Source organism: Panthera tigris, chromosome A3 (assembly GCF_018350195.1).
Source record: "Panthera tigris isolate Pti1 chromosome A3, P.tigris_Pti1_mat1.1, whole genome shotgun sequence".
Taxonomy (NCBI): Eukaryota; Metazoa; Chordata; class Mammalia; order Carnivora; family Felidae; genus Panthera; species Panthera tigris.
The window spans coordinates 57,321,986-57,343,075 of NC_056662.1; the positions used below are offsets into that span (position 1 = coordinate 57,321,986).

General features: G+C 43.8%; 1 protein-coding gene across 5 annotated transcripts in view; it reads right to left on the reverse strand.

Moving 5' to 3' along the window:
* Positions 1 to 457: 457 nt before the first annotated feature.
* The window catches only part of LOC102956931 (interleukin 18 receptor accessory protein), a 33,622-nt gene continuing 12,989 nt past the window's right edge, over positions 458 to 21,090 (reverse strand). For 4 of the 5 annotated variants that reach the window (XM_042981082.1, XM_007097774.3, XM_015544620.2 and 1 more), the window contains 7 exons: positions 15,448 to 15,598; positions 11,101 to 11,166; positions 9,500 to 9,623; positions 6,854 to 7,005; positions 5,586 to 5,723; positions 2,817 to 2,990; positions 458 to 1,246 (listed from right to left, as the gene is read on the reverse strand). In XM_042981082.1, the coding sequence (XP_042837016.1) occupies positions 747 to 1,246; positions 2,817 to 2,990; positions 5,586 to 5,723; positions 6,854 to 7,005; positions 9,500 to 9,623; positions 11,101 to 11,166; positions 15,448 to 15,598 (1,305 nt within the window). In that variant the 3' untranslated portion in view covers positions 458 to 746. The remainder of the gene's footprint in view (positions 1,247 to 2,816; positions 2,991 to 5,585; positions 5,724 to 6,853; positions 7,006 to 9,499; positions 9,624 to 11,100; positions 11,167 to 15,447; positions 15,599 to 21,090) is intronic. The other variant, XM_042981083.1, reaches the window with a different exon arrangement.

Below are 21,090 nucleotides of genomic sequence, written 5' to 3' on the forward strand. Positions count from 1 at the left end.
CTAGCTCTTGTCACTGTCTTTCTACTTTGTACGTATGTGCTGGCCCATTCCTTGCCTCCTCATTGGCCTGAGCATTTTGGCCTAGTTCGTTCCTACTTTCAGCGGCCCAGGGTAAGGTTGGGGACCTCCTGCCCTGCACCAAGGCCAAGGGGATGAGGAGATGCTGAGGTTAGCCCTACTCTGCTCTCCAAGCCTTGTGTCTAGCACAGGGCTGCACTGCCCACCAGAAGGGTCTCCTTCCTCTATTTCACCTGCTTACAGGGGGTGCTTCTGGCAGGGACAGAGATTGACTGGGGCCCTGTCTGCCCCTTGCCCCCCCCCCCCTGCTCCCGCCCCGGTGTCTGCCTTTCCTACTTGCTTTCTGTGCTCCAGAGTTAATGGGTGGACATTGAATAAAAATTGTTTTGTGTTGCTTTGTTTTTACAGGGAAGCTTTAGGTAAAGTTCAAATCAATCGCTCCTAATAAAATAATATTTATTTGGTTGCAAATATATATAATTTATATGTACAATCCATAGTAGACGTGACAGCCAATAGGTAGCCCAATGCAGAAGCGGCTGTATCTGCCACTTCTGTTCAGACCCCTTGGCAAATCTTAAGAGCGTTGTGTGCTGAACGTGTGCATGCGTCTGCAGAATTTACTCTTCCTCTGTCCAGAGGAAATCAGAAGCTCTAACCACAGTTTCGGGGTCATTGCTTTGCCTGTCAGGCTTGCTCGGGGTCGGCAAAACACTCTCCATCTTATGTCAGCCCGATTCATGCTCTGTGCTCTGTCCATCAACGTCTCTACTCGCCCAGGGACTGAGGGCAGGTGGTTCAGGGTCTGCTTTACCATTCTGTAGGCTGGGAGCTCCTCCCAGTGGCTTCTGTTTTACGGAATCATTTCCAGTGGAAAAATATTCAGGCATAATTCTGAGATGGTTCCACCTGAATCCTTTGGAGTTTTTCACCGGCATGTGGTAGCGCATCTGAGTCCAGAACCTGGAATTGGGAGGGACCGATTTTAAGCCTCTCCAAGTGACGGTAGGCAAAACCCGGAGAGCTTTTTTCACCAGATGAGGTAGAGACTCTGGCTCTTGGAAGGAACAGAACTTAATTAAAATTAGTTTCAGTGTTTGGTCATCCAAGGCAAGATTCACTGCTGCTTGTAGTTCAAAGACACTGGGTCCGTTGACATAGTTGGGGCTCAAGATAAATATTCCTCTTCTACTTTTCTTAATAATGTTTACGATGTCTTCTGCATATGCTGGAAATAAGGAATTGAATCATTTGCTATTGTATTGCTGAACCCGGAGTCTCCATAACCCCAAATCTCCCAGACCTACCCAGAGAGTTCCCTGCAAAGGTTTTTAGGGAAGGAGGAAAGGAAGCTTGGTTTGCTATGTCGCTTTCCTGTATCAACCCTATGGACAGTTGAAGATACACTCAAGTATCTGGGGACTCTCTACTCTACATTCCTCTCTTTGTGTTCTGTCTCTTCAAACTGTCACTCCCTCTAGGAGAAGACCTTGTTGGCACCAGTCAGGCTGGGATAACAGAGGGGCATGGGATGTCCCAGGCTCCCTGGTGGGGTGTCCGAGGCAGAGGAAATGGGGGGAAGGAATGATGTCTGTACATCTGGTGAGTGGCAAGAACTGCGCCCCGCCTCACCCAATGCTGACACTTGTGGCCAGCAGCATCCTTTTTTTTTTTTTTTAATAGATAGATTTATTTATTTATTTATTTATTTATCTATTTATTTATTTATTTATTTTCAAATTATATATACTATTTTTTATTTTTTTAATTTTTTTTTATATGTGAAGTTTATTGTCAAATTGGTTTCCATACAACACCCAGTGCTCATCCCAAAAGGTGCCCTCCTCGATACCCATCACCCACCCTCCCCTCCCTCCCACCCCCCATCAACCCTCAGTTTGTTCTCAGTTTTTAACAGTCTCTAATGCTTTGGCTCTCTCCCACTCTAACCTCTTTTTTTTTTTTTTCCTTCCCCTCCCCCATGGGTTTCTGTTAAGTTTCTCAGGATCCACATAAGAGTGAAACCATATGGTATCTGTCTTTCTCTGTATGGCTTATTTCACTTAGCATAACCCTCTCCAGTTCCATTCACGTTGCTACAAAGGGCCATATTTCATTCTTTCTCATTGCCACGTAGTACTCCATTGTGTATATAAACCACAATTTCTTTATCCATTCATCAGTTGATGGACATTTAAGCTCTTTCCATAATTTGGCTATTGTGGAGAGTGCTGCTATAAACATTGGGGTACAAGTGCCCCTATGCATCAGTACTCCTGTATCCCTTGGGTAAATTCCTAGCAGTGCTATTGCTGGGTCATAGGGTAGGTCTATTTTTAATTTTCTGAGGAACCTCCACATTGCTTTCCAGAGCGGCTGCACCAATTTGCATTCCCACCAACAGTGCAAGAGGGTGCCCGTTTCTCCACATCCTCTCCAGCATCTATAGTCTCCTGATTTGTTCATTTTTGTGGCCAGCAGAGTCCTACAAAGCAGGGAGACCACCTGTTCAGATTGACAGAGGTGACTTCCTACAGGGGACCCAGGAGCAATATCTTGTTCTGGAAGGCATCCCTAGGGCCCAATAATTTTTTTTTTCTGAAGATGGCTTATTCTTGGATGATGCAGCACATCTCTGCAATGTATGTTTTTCTGTGTTGTTGCCCAGCATGTTCTAAGCTCATGAAATATTCCAGAGGGTGTATATCCCAACAGAAGGAATAGCAGGGAAGCCCATAGAGCACTTGCATTCAACTGTTCTTTTTGTTCTATATCTTCTCTTGGCTTATAGGACCTACCTCCTCCTGGGGCCACATCTCTTTCAAGCAAACACAAGTTGTATCCATATTTGTTTTCCAAAACTTCAGGGAATAGATTCAGGGCCAAGTATTCCTCATGCAGAGATGAAGTGGCCTCACTCTCAAAAGAGCTCCATTTCGCATAGGATACGAAAGCATCAAATACCTTTTTATCTGAGGAAGAGAAATGTTAGGAAAAAAAAGTCAGCCATTTACGTTTTTCTCACTATCGTGGCATATCTACACGTGCTTGAGTCATATGGCAAATGGGCAAGAATTAAGTGCCGGGCTCCTTACTGAATTGATTTAACAATAAAAAGCAGCAGCTGCGTCCAATTCAGAATCACACTGCTGAGCCGTATCGATTGCCCAACCAAATTCGAATTCTGATTTATGACGCGGTCCTGCATTTTCACTGAGGTCAGATCAAACAGTTGCGGCTTCTGTGATTAAATCATATTAGTCAGGGGTTCCTCTGGGTTTGTTGTTTTTTTTTTTTTTTTTTTGCACTGCAGTGCTGCTGTCTCATGAGTTACACATCAAAGAAGAGTCTGTTCCATCAAAGCATGATAATATCCAGCAAGCGGAGCACGGCCAAGACCCAGCACCTTGCACGTGAACGAGAGAGCTGACGGCACATGTACCTCTATTAGAATCCCCGCCGTGTAAAATGAGATCATAGTAACTCCCTGGCAGACTGTCTTCAGGGTTGCATGATATAACGTATATAAAGCGCGTGGTGTCTGGCTCACAGCAGGGCACAAGATAAATATCCACTCCCCCCTGCCTTCCAGATGGGAAACTCTATTTATGAAACTTGTTTTAGGATATTTGTAAAGTCTCATGTGCCTCTGTTGAGTCGATTAGTACAAATTCACGTTGATTACTGGGATGTGCTACCGAACTAACCAAGAGAGGCAGAAAATCTCAAAAGTTCGCTCATGGGCTTCAGAGTCTGGACATACCCATTTGGTGTCATATTCCAGTGCTTTGCACAATGGCTGGCAAATAGCAGTGTTACAAAATAGCAAACAATAGCGCCGGTGGCTGATGTGATGGGCAGAACGCTTGCTTAATGTGGACGGAAGAAGAGGCCTTCCTGGATGGAAATGCCAGCAAAAGAAGAAGAAGAAGGAGTGGAGGAGGTCCAGGAGACAAGAAAGGGACCCGGGAGGCTCATCTGGGAAGCGCCTCATTGCCCAGGTGGGAAGGAGGAGGCTCATGGGGCATCCGGCAGGAAGTGTTGTGCATTTTAAATGTGTGAGACACCACAGTCACCTCGGATTCCTTCCACGTCCCTGTGAAACTCCAACAGGCTTGGATTTTTCTATCATCTGGAGACATTTACATTTCTTTAGTAAGAAAATTAACAAATGGGAGTATTAGAGCTCTCTTAGGTCCTCTGCAACTCTGACATTCTGCATCTCTCTAAAATTTTGGATATTCGGCATTAACTTCAAAGGACACAGCCGTTTTGCTGTAAAACATTAGATTAGCTACAGAGGGCACTGAATCACCGTGCTTGAAAACCGTCGTCTGCGTCCTCATCAGGGTAGTGTCTTGTGCAAAGTAAAAAGAGAAAGGGCAGATTTAAAAGTGTCACAGTTGATTGGCTCTTTTGTACAAGCTCTAGAATCTTAAGATAAATAACATTTTAGTAAAGGAAATATAAATCTTTTAGGGGGATGATTGAGGCATTGGCTAAATAATTTGTTCAATTCAAAAATGCTAAGAAGCTAATTAAAAAAATAAATCTCAAAAAACACTCTTGGCTGAAGGGTTTCTAGCGTGAATTTTCAATAATTAGTTGAAAGGAAGGTATGATTGATGCATCTCGACTTCTCCTTTTCCTGTAAATCTGACAGCTTTTCGCTGCATTCCCCGCGTGGGAGGAGCAGCGGCGTGGGAATTAATTATCCCAGGCAGGTAAGTAATTATCCCCGGATTCCAGCAGAGTGGATGCTGCCCTTTGCAAGCAAGAGAACCATCCAGTAAAACAGTACACCTAATCTTAGAGACTTCCAGGGCTAGAAAAACACACCAGCAGCTCTTCTATTCTAAAGAAGCACTATCATCCTGTCTCCTGGGGAAATGGGCAGACAGCTCCATTAATTGTAATAGTGGTTGCCTTTTACAGAGTGTCACATGTTTGGGGACATTGCCACCATCTTCAAGCCCCTCATTTTACAGATGAGACTGAGGTAATAGCTAATGGGGGCTCTGAGCCAAATCACCTGGGTCCAAATCCTGAGTTCTAACACCATCTTGCAGTTCGGTTTTGGGCACGCGATTTTACGTCTCTCTGTCTGATTGCAGGATTCAAGTGACAAAGTACCTAATACACCTGACTGGCATGGACTGTTTACCACGTGCTAGATGCTGTTCTAAATGATAAATATTTCTTAACCCAATGGGTCCTCATAGATTTCATCGTGATTGTGATCATAATCCCTTTTTCCAGAAGAGGAAACTAAGTCATGGAGATGTTAGCTCATCTGTCATATTGCGTCAGGTTGGTGAGCAGAGAGATTGTTTTCGAGCCCAACATGCTCTGCAATAGCATCGTTGATCAGCAAGATTCCTGGAAACTGGAATGAAAAGAAATTTTTTCTCCACCTGTTCCCAGTTCTCCCAGGTTGAGCCACCACACCTGGAAGGAGGTTTAAAAGGCTGAGGGGCATGACTTTATCCATCAGGGAACATCCATTTCTTGAGCTTCTCCCTCTAAGTCTGAGAAGAAATGTCAGAGGCAGGTCGGGGTCACCTTACCCCCAAGTGTCTCATCCTTGTTCTGGTAGGTTCGGTACAGCAGCACTATTTCAATCCAGTACATGTAGAGCAGAGCACCTGTGGTCAGCACGCCTGCCAGGCTCATGACGGTACCAAGTAGGATGTAGATGAACACCACTGGGGGAAACACGGTAGCCATGAACAAATGTCTCTGCGAGACCACATTTGGGCTGACGCTGTGGGCCCACCCAGCGCCTTCTCAGGCTCTATTATTTTCTCAAAATCACTGCTCTTGGGAGCATTCCTCTTGACTCTGGAAACACTTAAAATCGTATCTTGAGGGAACTGTCTTACAATGAACTGGAAAGAACCCACGGGAATGGCACGTTCCTGAACAGGAAATGGATGGGGAAACTAATCATGGTCACTTTTAGTTATTTTTCCCCCATAAACCTCCACAAAACCCATTCGCATCCTTCTCATTGCATATTATAAATTATCTTCATGCCCTATCTTCTCTACAACAGTCTAAACTTCCTGAGGCCAGGAGGCACGCGTGGCTCGGTTTCACACTCTTCATGGTACCTAACGCGCGAGAACTTTCACACACCTCTCCTGACGGGAGCCCCACTACAGAGCATCCACAACACCGAGCACAAGTTTTGTCTTATTTAAGCCTCACTAGCTGTCAAAACTTGCTTGCTCTGTAATCGGTTCTTAATTGAATGAATGAATGATATCAACTCCATCACGGAGTATCTTCTTAAGGAAATTTCAAAGCTATTCTTTATCAGGAATTTCCACTCCTCCTGTCAAAGACTGTGGTCTGTGATACACACATATCACTCTGAGCAGTGAGCAAGATGACTCTTCTCTCCTCCACTCTCCAGTACCCTACCATCATGGTCTCTGGATTCAGAAGCCAGGAAAAGAAAACCCTGAAAGGGAGCTAGGTCCTAGCACAATACCTGTTACACAAGACATGCCCTTTAGGTGTTTGTAGAATAATGGATGAGTGAATGAATGAATGAATGGATGGCAGGCTTTTCCAACACAGGCCCCGTACAAAGAGTATTAGTCAAGAGGACCAGTTCTGGATCACTGTGATGTGATTGTGATTACTAGTAATGTGTCCTTGGTCAAAGTATTAAATGGTTTAATATGAGCAAAATGCATAATGTCTGGCTTCTCACAAATGTTAATTGCTATCATCATCAACATCATCAGCAGGATATTTCTTTAGGAAAATTCCTCTCCTTTCAGATAAAAGCAGTTGTGTGCCTTCTGCGGCCACCTTCCAGGCTTACCTCCTTTCTTTTCTCTCAGCTGGATGGACTGGGTCGTGTTCCCGATGGAGTTCTGGGCAAAGCAAACAAACTTCCGGTGAAGATCCCTCTGAGTGACTTCTTTCAAGTGGACAACACGCTCTATAACGTCATCCTTTTTGGTGTGTTTAACTCTAGGAAAGAAGGGGAAATACCCCATTCATTCAGCAGCATAAATTGACCACTTTTGCAGTATTTGAAATTCTTATTAGTGGCCAACAGTTTGGATTTCGGGAGAGCTATCGGATCAAAGCATAGAAGGAGATGCCAGAAGACCATAAGATGGTCAGAGGGGGTTCATTTTTGATTATTGAATCTTCTGGGCATCGTTTTATGCATCACCAGAATTTAATTTACTGTGAGCCTCATCTGACCTCCATTATGCGAAGCATTCTCCTTGAAAACAGACTATAATAATAATTTAAGAATAATGTTGAACATGATGCACTTCCACCAAGGGCTGACCAAGTTTCTCTGCTCACTCATTTTTTTTAATATTTATTTATTTATTTGAGAGAGAGAGAGAGAGAGAACAAGTGGGGGAGGGGTAGAAAGAGAGGAAAACACAGAATCTAAAGCAGGCTCCAGGCTCCAAGCTATCAGCACAGAGCCTGATGGAGGGCTTGAACCCATGAGCTGTGAGATCGTGACCTGAACTGAAGTGGGAAACTTAACCAACTGAGCCACCCAGGCTCCCCGTCTCACTCTTTTTTTAACGTTTATTTATTTTGAAAGAGAGGGAGAGAGTAGGGGAGGGGAGAGAGAGAGAATCCCACTAGGCTCCACGCTCAGCATGGAGCCAGATGTGGGGCTTGATCCCACGAACTGTGAGATCATGACCTGAGCTGAAATCAAGAGTCAGACGCTTAACCAACTGAGCCACCCAGGTGCCCTTGTGCTCACCCTTTTTAACACTAAATGTAGACTATCAAGTCTCCTTCATTCCTCACAGGAACCCCCACAAGGTAAGAGTATGGTCGTCCTAACTTGGCCAGCAACGCAGACCAGGCATAGAAGGTAGGTGACCATGCATGGTCACTCTGCTTGGAAGTGGCAGCCCATGCTCTGGGTCTGGGCCATTCTGCCCCATCCAGCAAGTTGTAAGTCTCAGTATTTATGCATAATTTGTGTTCTCTAAGGTTGCCAATCTACAGTCTCTCTTTACTAGCTAAGGCATCTTGCCTGGGTGGATGATATTTTAGGCTGTGTTGCTTGGAACCCTACAATACCAACACTTATTCACTGAATATTTCCTACCAATCAGGAACCGTGATGACCTTCTCACCTCTACTGTATCTACTCCGTACAGGGACCTAGTAAAGTGGACGTAAGTGTCCACAGATTACAGATGGTACAGTGGAAGCTTACAGGGGTCAAGTGTCACATTGCCAGGGGGTGGAAAACAGAAATCCAAACCCAAATAAGTTGTGTGACTTCCCTTGTCTTAGAAGCTCCTGATAACTTTTATTGCTGTTCTCAAAATTCATCCTTTATTTTTTCGTAATGACATAAACTTTTCAAAATGATATTACATTTGTTCATTGAAATCTTTTTAAAATTCAGAAGGACGTGCTTAATACACAGTCTATTACTGTGGAACGGATCTTGGAAAGATGAGGGACTCTGTTTTTTAGTGACAGGCCTGACCAATCGGATTGAAACCCATAATCCCGCCAGCGGCCGGAGTCCAGTTTTGTGAGGCACTGGATAGCTCTGAATAACAGAGTTTTCCTTTCTATTGAGCCCAACTGTCTTCCCCGTAAATTCTGTCCACTAATCTGGACAACAAACTAAGCCTCGTTTCCATAAAACACTGTGGTTTCCAAGTACTTCAAGATATCTCACCTCTGCATTTCCTTTTCCAGGTTGGATTTCTTCAACTATTCCTTGCTTCACATATTTTTGGTCAGAATCCTTATTATTGTGCATTTTCCTCTCCATACATTCCAGACTGTTAATGACTCTGCATATTTGGATCCCTGAACTCACCACTACTCTAAATGAATGACACTGGGAAAAATGGGGTGTAGGCAGAGGGCAGCATTCTTTCCCGTTGGTTGGACGTGCTACTTCTCTTCTGCCATCCTGGCTCGGTATGTCTGTCTTCTTGTCAGCTTGATGTTTAAACGTCAAACTGTTGCTATAAACTCAACTTTAGGGGCACCTTGGTGGCTCCGTTTGGTTGAGCGTCCAACTTTTGATTTCCACTCAGGTCATAACTCTCTGTTGGTGGGATGATTCGTGGGGTCCAACATGGCTTGGGTCCCGTGCTGACAGTGTGGAGCACACTTAGAATTCTCTCTCCCTCTCTCTCTGTCCCTACCTCCCTCCCCCCTCAAGATAAATAAATAAACATTACAAAAAAAAAAAAAAACCCTGAGCTTTCAAACAGCTTAAATATTTCATTTTATGGCCATATTAAGAAACTGCTTCTGATCTCAGGGTTGAAAAGGATCCTGCACTTTGCGTTTCTGTCCTTTTCTATTCACCACTAGTTGGCGCCAGTGGCCACACCATCAACTGCGCGCTTGTTCACCTCGGTGAGTCCATTTTAGAGGTTTCCAAAGGTGTTTTAAAAAGTGTTCAGTGTAGGTTGCAAAGAATATGATCTGCTAATTTCCTTCTTACCTTTTCTGCTCAGGTGTTGGAACTTCCCACTCCTGGTCGGAATCTTTAATGTACCATTTTATTACAGGTTTAAAATCTCGTTGGTAGCCAAATCGTGCCGTGCAGTTAAGAGTTAAAGGCTTTCCTGAAAATGAGAGAGACACACAAAATAGGAAGGAAGTCCGTGAGGACACTTTGTCCTGTGCAGGAGGAAGACGCCATCCGAACACTGTTCACTGCTGCAATCACGTTTGCAGGATAAATAGGTGTGCCAGAAATAACCAAACATCTACCGGTCTTTCATTCACAAGCAAATAAGACCAGGTATGTTTCTCTCCATTGAGCAACACTTACATCTCAGACTTGTGACTCTTTGGTCACAGCGCTAAGAATTCTGATGTGGTTTGAGGGCAGACACAAATGCCCTCAATGAGGAGGGAAAATGAGGAGTCCTCTCAGTGACCAGCCTGGTCTTCTAATGCTGCTATTGAGTACATAATGTGTCAACAAAGAACATTTTACTACTAACCAACATTTGCATATTAACTTAAAATCGTGAGGTTACTGTAATGTAGCTTAAAGAAGGAATTATTTAGATATTCAGCAGTTTCTTGAACAATGCACTATGGGTGGGCATGCATGTGATGACACTACCCTCTTCCTACCCTCTTTTTCTACAAGGGGTCTCCAGATACACTCTGCCTCAAATTCAATATTTTCACCATGAAATGGTTAAGGACTCCATTAAAAATCATCTTCGCACCTTAATAATGTCCCGCCCCCGCCCTTTAGGGTTTTCAAATTCATTGAAGCTGTAGGTAACTTGGCTATTTTTGAATTATTAATGTTTTTTCTTTCCTCCTTCCTTACATTCTTGTGATGCTGTGGGTATTGCTAATGCTATACCCTGATACCGCCACCTAGTGGTCTTTTACCATAGTATCTATTTTGACATTTATTTCTATAAGTATAGATGTGTTAGCATTTAAAAGAATCACTTATTTTCTTGGAACAACCAGCACTTGGTTTTAAATAGAGAAGTTCTTATTTGGCTGTGTGGGGAAAATGTAGATGTTACTGAAGTGGATAAAATAAAAGGGGACCAGAGAAAAGTCACTTTGCCCCTCTACACAAAAAAGACACCACTTGGGAGTACAAATTACTTGGGCAGGAGATGTAGTGTTCTTCCATAGGTATCTTAAAGCCCACACCGAACACCACGTTTTTAAAGGTTAATGCTCTTCAAGGTGGTAAATCGGTTACATTTACAGATTTAATCAATGGACCTAATATACGTAACCACCTGTTTCTGGGATGAGTAAGGAGAAATCTAAAATCTATTGAACATGACCAGTTCACTAGCCACCTAACATACATTATCCTACATTTCTCACTGAAACCAGATGAGGTCAGTTTTCCTTTGTCTATTTATAGATTTAAAACCTGAGGCTTAGAAAGATTAAATAACTCTCTAAGGTCAACAAACTAGCCAGTGGCTGAGTCAAGATTCACACGGAATTCTGTTTGACTTAAAATCCCAATACTTTTTTCCTTAATATGACACTTAGACCTGCTCCCAGAAGCACAATGTCATTCAATGGTGATAATACAACCCACCTTACCAAGTTCTACTTCCAGTGTGTCCTTGATGGGGTCCAGAATATCTGGCTTGAAAATAGTGTCTTTCACTAAAAGATGAAAATAGTGATTATTATTTGCATTGGGAAATCAGAAGGCCTCCTTGCTGAAGATGTGCGTGCAAAGTAGCACTTTGATCTAAACGCTTTGGCGCTCCCTCTTCGATTTTGGTGCATTGTCTACAAAGTTAGTAGGAACTCAGGTTTCCACATGAAAAGCAAGCCTCCAAAGATGAGCGTGACATCAGGTTGCAGGTGCTAGTGAAACATTAGTCCCTGATAAATCCTTGTCCACCCGGGTGTGTTTTCTTCCACACCAACCCTGCTCAACTGCTACAGACCTGAGCCCCCATTCCTGTCTTCTACAACATTGCTTTTTGGTACCATCTGGCTGAGTAGTCCGGAAGAAGAATGCACTTGAGAAAATGCCCACATCAGCCAGACCGGAGGCCAATCCTCCATCCTTAAGTTCATGGTTTATTTCAAGATAAAAGTGAGTCCGACCCTCCATTACTCATTTATGCCTGAGTTTCCGGCCACAAACTGTCAAATAGGGCTCTGTGGTCAGACTTCCTCCTGAATATGGCCCATCTCCTGATCAAGGAAAATTCATCACCTCTGCTCTGGACATTGTCCTCTTACTTCTCGGGGACCTCCTTCCTTCAATGACTCCATTATCTTCCCTGTATATTTCTCTCTCACTCTCACATACACACGCACACACACACACACACACACACACACACACACTTTCTCTGGGTTTCTGCCCATTGGCATTTATCCATGCTCAGTCTCTTCATTTTAAAAGAGAGAACATTCCCTACACCTTATGTCCTTGTCACATTCATGCTCCTTCCTTCCAAGCCAAATTCTTGAAGGAGCGATATGTGCTCATCTCCTCCATTCTCTCGCTTCCCATGGAGTTCAATTCCTGCCCCCATCACTCCACGGAAACTGCTTCAGCTAAAGTTCCCAGTGACGTCCTTGCCCCTAAATCCACTGGACACAACTGAGTTTTTCTTCTGCTTTATTTCTCAGCAGCTTTGGACACTGTTGGGCATGGCCTCTTAGAATCCTCTCGTTTTTCGTTCCCTGCTTCCCTACTTTCCTGTTTACCTTCTGCCTCTCTGCTCACTTCCCTGTGTGTTTGGGGGCTCTTCTTCTGGGCTTCTAGTGAACATCAGTTCTCTCCCTTGTTCTCTGCTAGTGGTCTTTTGTTCTATCTACTCTCGCTGGGTGGTACCGTTCATTCTCTAGAACTGTTCCCTACTAAAGATCTTGAACCTTTAAATGATCTCTCTCCTCCATCATCAGTTTCACTTCCTTTACAGCTCCTATCCCCACTCTCCCACTGGTACTCACTAACTTATGTAAATAATGACCTCCGTTGCCCTTCCCAAACCCAGCGATGAGTTCTCAGACCTCACCCCTGAGGCAGAGCGTTACTCCCTCTGCCCGGAGATACTTTAACCACCATGCCCTGGGACAGTTTCCCTCTGTTCTCACACCCCTGCTCCACCCCCTTTGGGGATCCCTTCCCTTCTCCTAACCTCTCCAAGTGTTGCAATGCTACAGTCCTCGGTTCCAGGCCTTCTTCTCTCTATACTCACTCCCCAGATGAGCTCATTCAGTTTTTTTTGCTTTAGTTATTTATTTTTTTTAATGTTTTTATTTATTTTTGAGACAGAGAGAGACAGAGCATGAGCAGGGGAGGGGCAGAGAGAGAGGGAGACACAGAATCTGAAGTAGGCTCCAGGCTCTGAGCTGTCAGCACAGAGCCCGACACGGGGGCTCGAACTCACGGACCACGAGATCATGACCTGAGCCGAAGTCGGCCGCTCAACCGACCGAGCCACCCAGGCACCCCCAGTCTTTTTGCTTTAGATATCATGTTGACCACCCTCACATTCACACCTCTGGCCCTATCATCTCCGGACTGGTTTGTCCAAATTCCTCCTTGTCATTGTGATTTGGATCACCGAAAGTCCTTTCGGACGTAATGTTTAATTTCTTCCTTAGACCCTCTTCTCTTGCAGCCTTTCTTGTTTCATGAAATGGTGTCACCATTTACCATCTTATCCAGGCCAGAAAACAAAAACATCCTTGGTTTCCCTCTTCACACATTAAATCCATCATCAAGTTCTGTGGATGCACAAACAAAGCCGCTCCTCACCTCCTTTGCTAAGGCTGTGCAGTGAGCAATCAGAGATATCTTCCAAGAATGTGCATCACACCTGCTGTGTAAGTTCTTATGTATGCCGTGCAAGGCCATCCTCCATCAGCGTCCAACAGAAAATCCACCTAGTTGCCCAACCTAAAACCCAACTCTCTCTCATCCTGGATCCCTCCTTTTTCCTCTTCCTCACTCCCAATTTCCAAGTCCTTTCAGCTGTACCCTCTCCGTAGTCTCTGAGTCTGTCCACATCTGTCCATCCCCACTGCAGCTCTCTGCCCGGAACGGCATTTTCCCACCTTCCTTGGGCTAGTTGGTCCTCACCCGTCTGTTCTTGCTCGAGCGTGGTATGTCCAGGTTTGGGCTTAGTGGGCCTCTCGTATGCCCCACTGCTTCCCTTTCTCCCCACTCATCATACTGTCTAGTGACAGCCTGTGTGCCCACAAAGTGGCAAGTTCCGGGTGATCACAGACAATGTGTCCAGGTATTCGTTCTTACAGCCTGAGCACCAAGCCCAACGCCTGATACATATTAGATGTCCCACAAATACTTGTGTGAAAATGAATATGTGAAAAAGTGAATGACTGAGGAAGACAGGAATGATGATAGAGAAGGCTTGGTCGAAAGAGACGCAATCGATGTTGCGGGGAATCCCTCGGGCAAGCGAGAAAAGCAGACTCAGCCCCTGAAAACTTGATGGGCTGAGTGGCATGTCCGAGGGAAGAGGAATCACACATCCCTTGGAGGGGGCTAGTGGCACAAGTGGGGTGCTTGTGCTCTAACTTCTCCTCCAAGGAAGAGTCTAATGTAAATGTTCATTGCTGAAGTCCAGGAAAGTAGGCAGAAGTGGTTACCTTGGCCTCAAGGTGTTTAACGTAATTTGTATCCTACACTAAAAGAAGAAGAGGTAAAAATAATCGATATGTTTACTAAGAGCTAGGTCAACCATTCTGTAGCTCTTTAATACAAAGCATGGATGACTGACCCTGTTGTGTTTTGACAAGAACCATGTTTAAATTAATGACGTCATATAATTTATTCATGTGGATACTTATAAATCTGGGAAGAACGGCTCAGTGAAAAGACTGGGCCAAAATAGAGCACAAAAGAACAAACCCAACAGACCACCAAACATATAACAAGGTATTAAACTTCATTAGTACTCAGAGAGATGTAAATTGGGATTTAAAAAGGGGGAGAGAGAAAGAGGTCTCACTTGACACCAGTCAAAAAGTCTGTAAACATCAAACATTATTTGGTAATAACGAGAATCTGTTCTTCACTAAGGGGGTTATAAACTGGCAAAATGATAGAATAGTACCATGTGTTTTTAACACAAAACACATTTTGTAATATAAAACGATATTCTATTTTAATTTTTTAAGTTTATTTATTTATTTGAGAGAGACACAGACAGCATGAGTAGGGGAGGGACAAAGAGAGAGGGGGAGAGAGAGAGAGAGAGAGAGAGAGAGAGAGAGAGAGAATCCCAAACAGGCTCCATGCTGTCAGCACAGAGCCCGATGCAGGGCTTGAACCCATGAAACCAGGAGATCAAGACCTGAGCCAAAAGCAAGAGTTGGATGCTTAACCCACTGAGCCACCCGGGCGCCCCCAGTATTCTATTTTATTAATGGATATATACTTTTGTCGAAAAGCATAAAGACATAAATGGAAAGCATATAGGGTACATGATTGGACTACAGCTGGGATGAGAAGGAGCAGGAAGGGGTAAGAGCATAGGCCTCAATCTGTCTCTGCAATGTCTCATTTCTTTAAAGAAAAAGCAAGATTCTAAGTGTGCAGAGAAACAGTAATATGTATTAAAGCTGATAGGTTCATGGTGCCACTGCTGTGTGTGAAATATTTAAAATCATTTTTTAAATTATTACAAAAACTTAGCAGGATTCATCAGTGCATGGAAAACCCAACTTGTGACAACATGAATATGATCCAGAATGAGGCCTTCCTTGGGGGACAGAATCTAGATTTATGGGGAAATTAATGTTTTCCCACATTTAAGGCTTCACGTGACTACCAGTATATGATTATCTTTTTTCTTTCCCAAAAAGGAAACCATTACTAAACCGAAGGAAGATAGCTTTAATGGGGTAATAGGGGTTCAAATCCCAAATCTTGAAATGAAAAATCTCACTTACCGATGGTTGTCACTTGGACAACAGCTCTGACTGTCCATGAACTTGTGTTATCTGAATCCGTGTAATCACATACATATATGCCCTGGTCGTGGTCATAAACTTCATCCACTAGGATTGAGTTGCTCCTTTCTTCAGAGAGTAGTTTTCCATTCTAATCCAAGGGACAAAAAAGTGAATAACTTTCTCTAACCAGAGAATTGTTAGTAATATTAGTCAAACTTATAGAAAAACTTCATAAATAAGGGCATCACCCAAGTATGAAGAGCTTCTGTTCAAAAACTGTATTGGTAAGAGTCTTATTTGTTAATGAGAGGCACTTTCACATGCAATTACATTATCTTTTAAGATCAAGGCACCAAATCTGACTAATCTTCCAAGAGTTATGTGGCCTAGTATTTCCCAAAACATGACGCAGAACCCTGAGAATATTCTAGAAAACTCATAGTACTCTACATAACTGACATCTCAATGAATTTTTTGAAAACATGTATATTTATGGTTATAGAAATTGACATAGTTTTGTGGTGGGGACGGGCTAATATAAAACTTCCTGTTTAAATAAATTTCACTCTTGGGGCACCTGGGTGGCTCAGTTGGTTAAGAATCTGACTTTGACTCAGGTCATGATCTCACGGTTCATGGGTTCGAGCCCCACATCTGGTGAGCACGAGCCCTGCTTTGGGTGAGCCCCACCTCTCTCTTTCTCTGCCCCTCTCTCACTTGTGCCCTCTCTCTCTCAAAAAAATAATAAGTAAATTTCACTCTAAAAAAAGGTGAAATTTATTTTTTTAAAGGTGAAGTATAAATTTAAAATATTAAGTAAATAACTAAACAAGTGTACAGACATATGACAAGGAATGACTAGTGAGTGAGACACAATGAACTCATGGCGGACCCAAAGTCATGTGAGAACTAAAATGCAATTATGAACATTTCTCTCCCTTACTCAGCATATCCTTCAGGGATGCTCTTCTAAGGTCTGGAGTTCTCCCCCGGCTGCAGTTGCCATTCCTTCCTGGTCTCCTTTCCTGCTACTGCCCCTCCACTCACTTGCCATTCCCGAAATAACCATATTCCTTCATCAGCTACCCGTTTGTAAGTCTCTCCCAGCTCTCTCTCCCCCTGGGTAGGCTGCAGCTCAGTCTTTAACTCCAACTCAAAAGGATGATTCTCACAGAGAGAAGAGGGTGATCACACACTCCCTGAGCAGAACCAGTCCCTTCGTGCTCCCAGACCTCCATGATCGCTCATAGCCCTCTGATCATAACGATGTGTATAGTTACCTCCTTCTCCGAAGTTGTGAAGACCAGCCTTTGTGCCAAGACACATAACTGCTCCTACACACACTGGCAGGAATAAACACAGATCCCTCCTTGCAGAGAGCACTCAGTCTAAGAAGGCAGGTCCCAAGCAATAAGCCAGAGTGCGATGCACTTGGGCGACCTTGCCTCAACTCACAAGAAGCAGGGCTACTCCCTCCAGGCCAATCAGACCTTAAGGAGTATGTAGGAATCACTCCATTAAGCTAAGTGCCTTCTCAGAAATATTTGAAATGGAGAATATATACAGGAAATAGGGCCAAGGTGAAGAGGCTGATGCATGTAGACGGATTTGGTCTTTGTGTCTCTACTATATGGCAAGCAGGCCAGGAATCGTAAGCTCTTTGTAAATGATGCGTGAATAAAGTATATATAATTGAAACATTTTGAAGCGTGAGAATCATGTAAGTTATCAGTAGGGGCTAGGACCTAGTAGGGGCTCAAAAAATCTTTGTTGAACGGTTGAGTATCCCTTTGCCAATAATTCTGTAGCCCCTAACCTCCATGTAGCCCATGGCCTTCCAATCTCCAGCAAATAGCACCTGGAGTGTGTGTCTTACCACACAGTCCAAAGCAAAGACATACACAGCGAAATCACCTAGTATCTATACAGATTATAAAATTATTTCTTGTGTATTACCTCATATGACTCATTCCAAGGACTCTCTGACTTGGGTTGCACAGGCTTTGGGAGGAAACTGAGGCTCTGGCGTTTGTGTGTTGTTCTGTATCACAGAGCTAGCGAGTGAGAGGGCTGAGGGTCAATCTGAATTTTTCTGACTCTGAGTTTCATGTTCTCATTGAGGAGTTTCCCTTCTGTTTCCCTGCTGACTGGTAGGAGCAGGGTTTCCCCACTCCAAGTCTCTGGTGTGGTTCCTGTGGCCCAAGAAGGAACCTCAGTAGATTGGCAGGGAGACCAAGGTGGGGGGTCAGAACTGATCAGAGAGGGGCAGCTGCAGGCTGCAGGAAGTAAAAGGAAGCGAAGAAATGGGGCAGATAAGGTTAAATATCAATCAGCTGATCTCAGGGGTCAAGAACCCCTTTTCAGAGCATGGGGTAAAATTCAGAGCTAAAACCCTAGACAACATACATACAAAGAGCAGAAATTGGAGTGGAGGTGTTTCATGAGTCCCATGAGAAAGTAATGGGGAGAAGATGCAGTCGTGACCAAGACCTCAGCTAAGCTGCAGGGAGGATGGGTCAAAACAAAGTCAACCTGATTTTTTTTTTCCATGAAAAGAAAAGTATGGCTTCATACGTATTATTAAGGCTTAACAAATGGGGCGCCTGGGTGGCTCAGTCAGTTAAGCTTCCGACTCTTGATTTCGGCTCAGGTCATGATCTCATGGTTTGTGAGTTCGAGCCCCGCACTGGGCTCCGTGATGTCCGTGCGGAGGCTGCTTGGGATTCTCTCTCTCTCTCTCTCTCTCTCTCTCTCTCTATCTCTCTCTATCTCTCTCTCTCTGTCCCTCCCTCACATGTACTCTTCTCTATCTCAAAATAAATAAATAAACTTAAAAAAGAACTTAATAAGATGGAACTAAAAGGAAACATCAAAGAAAACGGATAAGGGAGAGGCAATTTGTGTCGAGAATGATGGGAGACCCATTCTGGTAAGACGATCACAAATGATTCCAACAGAAAAGAGGGGTGCTAATAGGGCTGTTTTGCTCAGCCGTGAAACAGTCTTGGAACAAAATATGGAAGGAGGGGCATCTCCAGTGTGAACCTGTATGAATTGGGTAAGTCCGAGACAGAACTGAGGCATGCAGAAAAGAGGAACACATGAAAACAGAAACTTTTAAAGGTAGAAAATAGAACTTTTAAAGGTATGTGTGAAGCCAGAAAAACAAAGGAAATGTATTCTAGTAGGACTGTTCTTGTAATATTACCCTCTAATATCACCAAGCTCTAATACTACCGGGCAGTGCAGCCACTCCAGGGAGTACTATGCATATGGTGCTGCCTGGAGTTGGGTGACACAGTCGAACTCCTACTGGGGCTTTCACTACCTAGTCTGGGAGGACTCTCGGCATGTACATCTTCAGCCCTATCCTCCCTGATGGACTTGACGTTTTCACGTCTGTTTTAAGGATTCGTTATGTCCAGATCTGTGTCTGTGACCTCTTCTCACCCCTCGTTGAATTTACTTCTATTTTGTCAACTTCCTAAATGCTGTGAGTATATTTGAGCCAGAAAGACCCAACATATGAGTCATCTCTTTCACGTTTCCCTAAATATTTAATCTTGTATTTAATTCTGAAGATATCACTGGCACCCACCACCTTCTTTCTGTTCCCACTGCTAGTTCCCTAGATCAGGATTCACCCTTACAAAGTTCAATCACACCAACAGGAACCCCCCAATAACCATACCACATAACCAACCTACAGCCTCTGTTTCCAGCTCTAACCCTAACTACACCTCTCGGGAACTCTCCGCTCCCACCATGCTGAGCCACTCACCATTCACAGAATGTGCCCCTCGTGTTTCTGTTTTCCATTGCCCATGTGCCTGTTCTTGCAGCTTCCCGGTCTCTTGCCCCAGTCATCAACTGGTAACATTCTACTCAGACATAAATTTTGTACTAGTGCTTACCTCTTAATTGGAAAAGGGTACATTATGAACAGTATAGACTGATGAGCTAGATGCTAATCTCTAGCCAAAATCTTGAATGGGTTATTTGAACAGATGCCTATGAACTCTTAAAAAGGAAACGTTGGTTAACATCAGCCAGCTCGCACTCACTGTCAACATTCAGACCGTGGCATGTTGTCTGATCATTTCCTTCCACGATAGAATGAATAGACCAGAGCCTCAGAGGAATACAGGACTACAGTAGATGTTCTGTCTCCGCTGTAGTGACTGACTCATTTGGAAAATACTTTGACGGTGTCTTTGTTAAATAAAATGTATACACATGGGCTGAATGAGTCAACATTTAGGTGCCTTTTTTCAGTTAGTTGAGTAGTAATACCTCCCAAGTTGTGGATCAAGGGACCACGTATAACTAAAAGGATCGTGCTAGAATCAATAGCTGAGTCGACGGGCTGTTCAGTGCCAGTCTTTTCAGTATTTTTGCTAAGACCTGTCATTCCTGCCTCTCATCTACAAGTCACGCAAATCTGGGAGTGATGGCTAGTATGGTGGATTTCAAACTCAGAATTCCATCCTCTTGATATGCTGCCCAAACCAACAAATTTGAATTTAACAGGAATAAATGTGAAATCATGAAGACGAGTTACAAATTCTACCCAGCACAAAATTGCATTGGCCTGATCGCAGTGCTTGTGAGAAAACAACGACAGCAATAACAACAAAAAACACAAAAAACTGCTTACCTGCCAAAAAACTACGAATGAATCAACCACATAATGGAGCTGTCCCAAGGCTAATGTCATCCAGACCACATTGATACACTATTCAAAATAAGGAAGAAAGTAGCCTCTGTTTTCACTATGGGTTAGGCCACATGGGGGTTATAGCACTGAACAGATGTCAGGAAGTTGTGCAGGATTTTGAGCATTCTGAAACACCATAGCGAGAACAACAAAAGGGGCCACTGTAGGGACCTTGAAAATACTTTCCAAAAATCTAATTGAAATGATCTTTACTTCTTTCCTATTGGGAATCCCATCGATCTTGGGTTCAGCCAGTCTCAAATACTCACCAGTTCTCAGAATGCCAGGCAGCACTAGTGACTACAAGAAAACTAGGCCAAAAGGAAATGGGAAGGAGAAGTGGCCGGTCTGCGTGCGCACATTCCATTAAATGCCCGGCCAGAGACGACGCAGCAGCCACGTCATCATTGTGGCGAGTGAATGTGGCATATGAGGGAGATTGTCTTAAACCACCAATGGCAAGGGTACTCAGGGCACAGCTCTAACTGACAAGAGGCCCCCAGTGGTGTCACTGACACCTGTATCTCGGTGCCAGTGCAGAAGGACCTCTCCCAACGCCCTGTTATATAATTTCTCCCACGTCACAGATTTCCTTAGCTGGAGAGCAAAAAATGCCCTCTCGTTCAATGTCATTGTCATTTATTTCAGATAAAGTCTGTTGAGGCCATTTTTTTATCGTATTTTTAGAAATTAGCAAAATGCAGAGGAAATGTTCTTTGAATAAATACCAGATAATTCACTTTAATCCTGACTTCTTGGTCACTTAATATTTCAGTGAAGAATCTCCAAGCCTAAATTTTTTGATGTGTCTATTAAAAATATTTTGAAAGCCCCTAGAGCCTCCACCCTGTTGGATATGCATCTGGCAGGTGCATCCCTGATCAGGAGTTTCGTCTGAATTCAATAAACGCCATGTTCTCCTC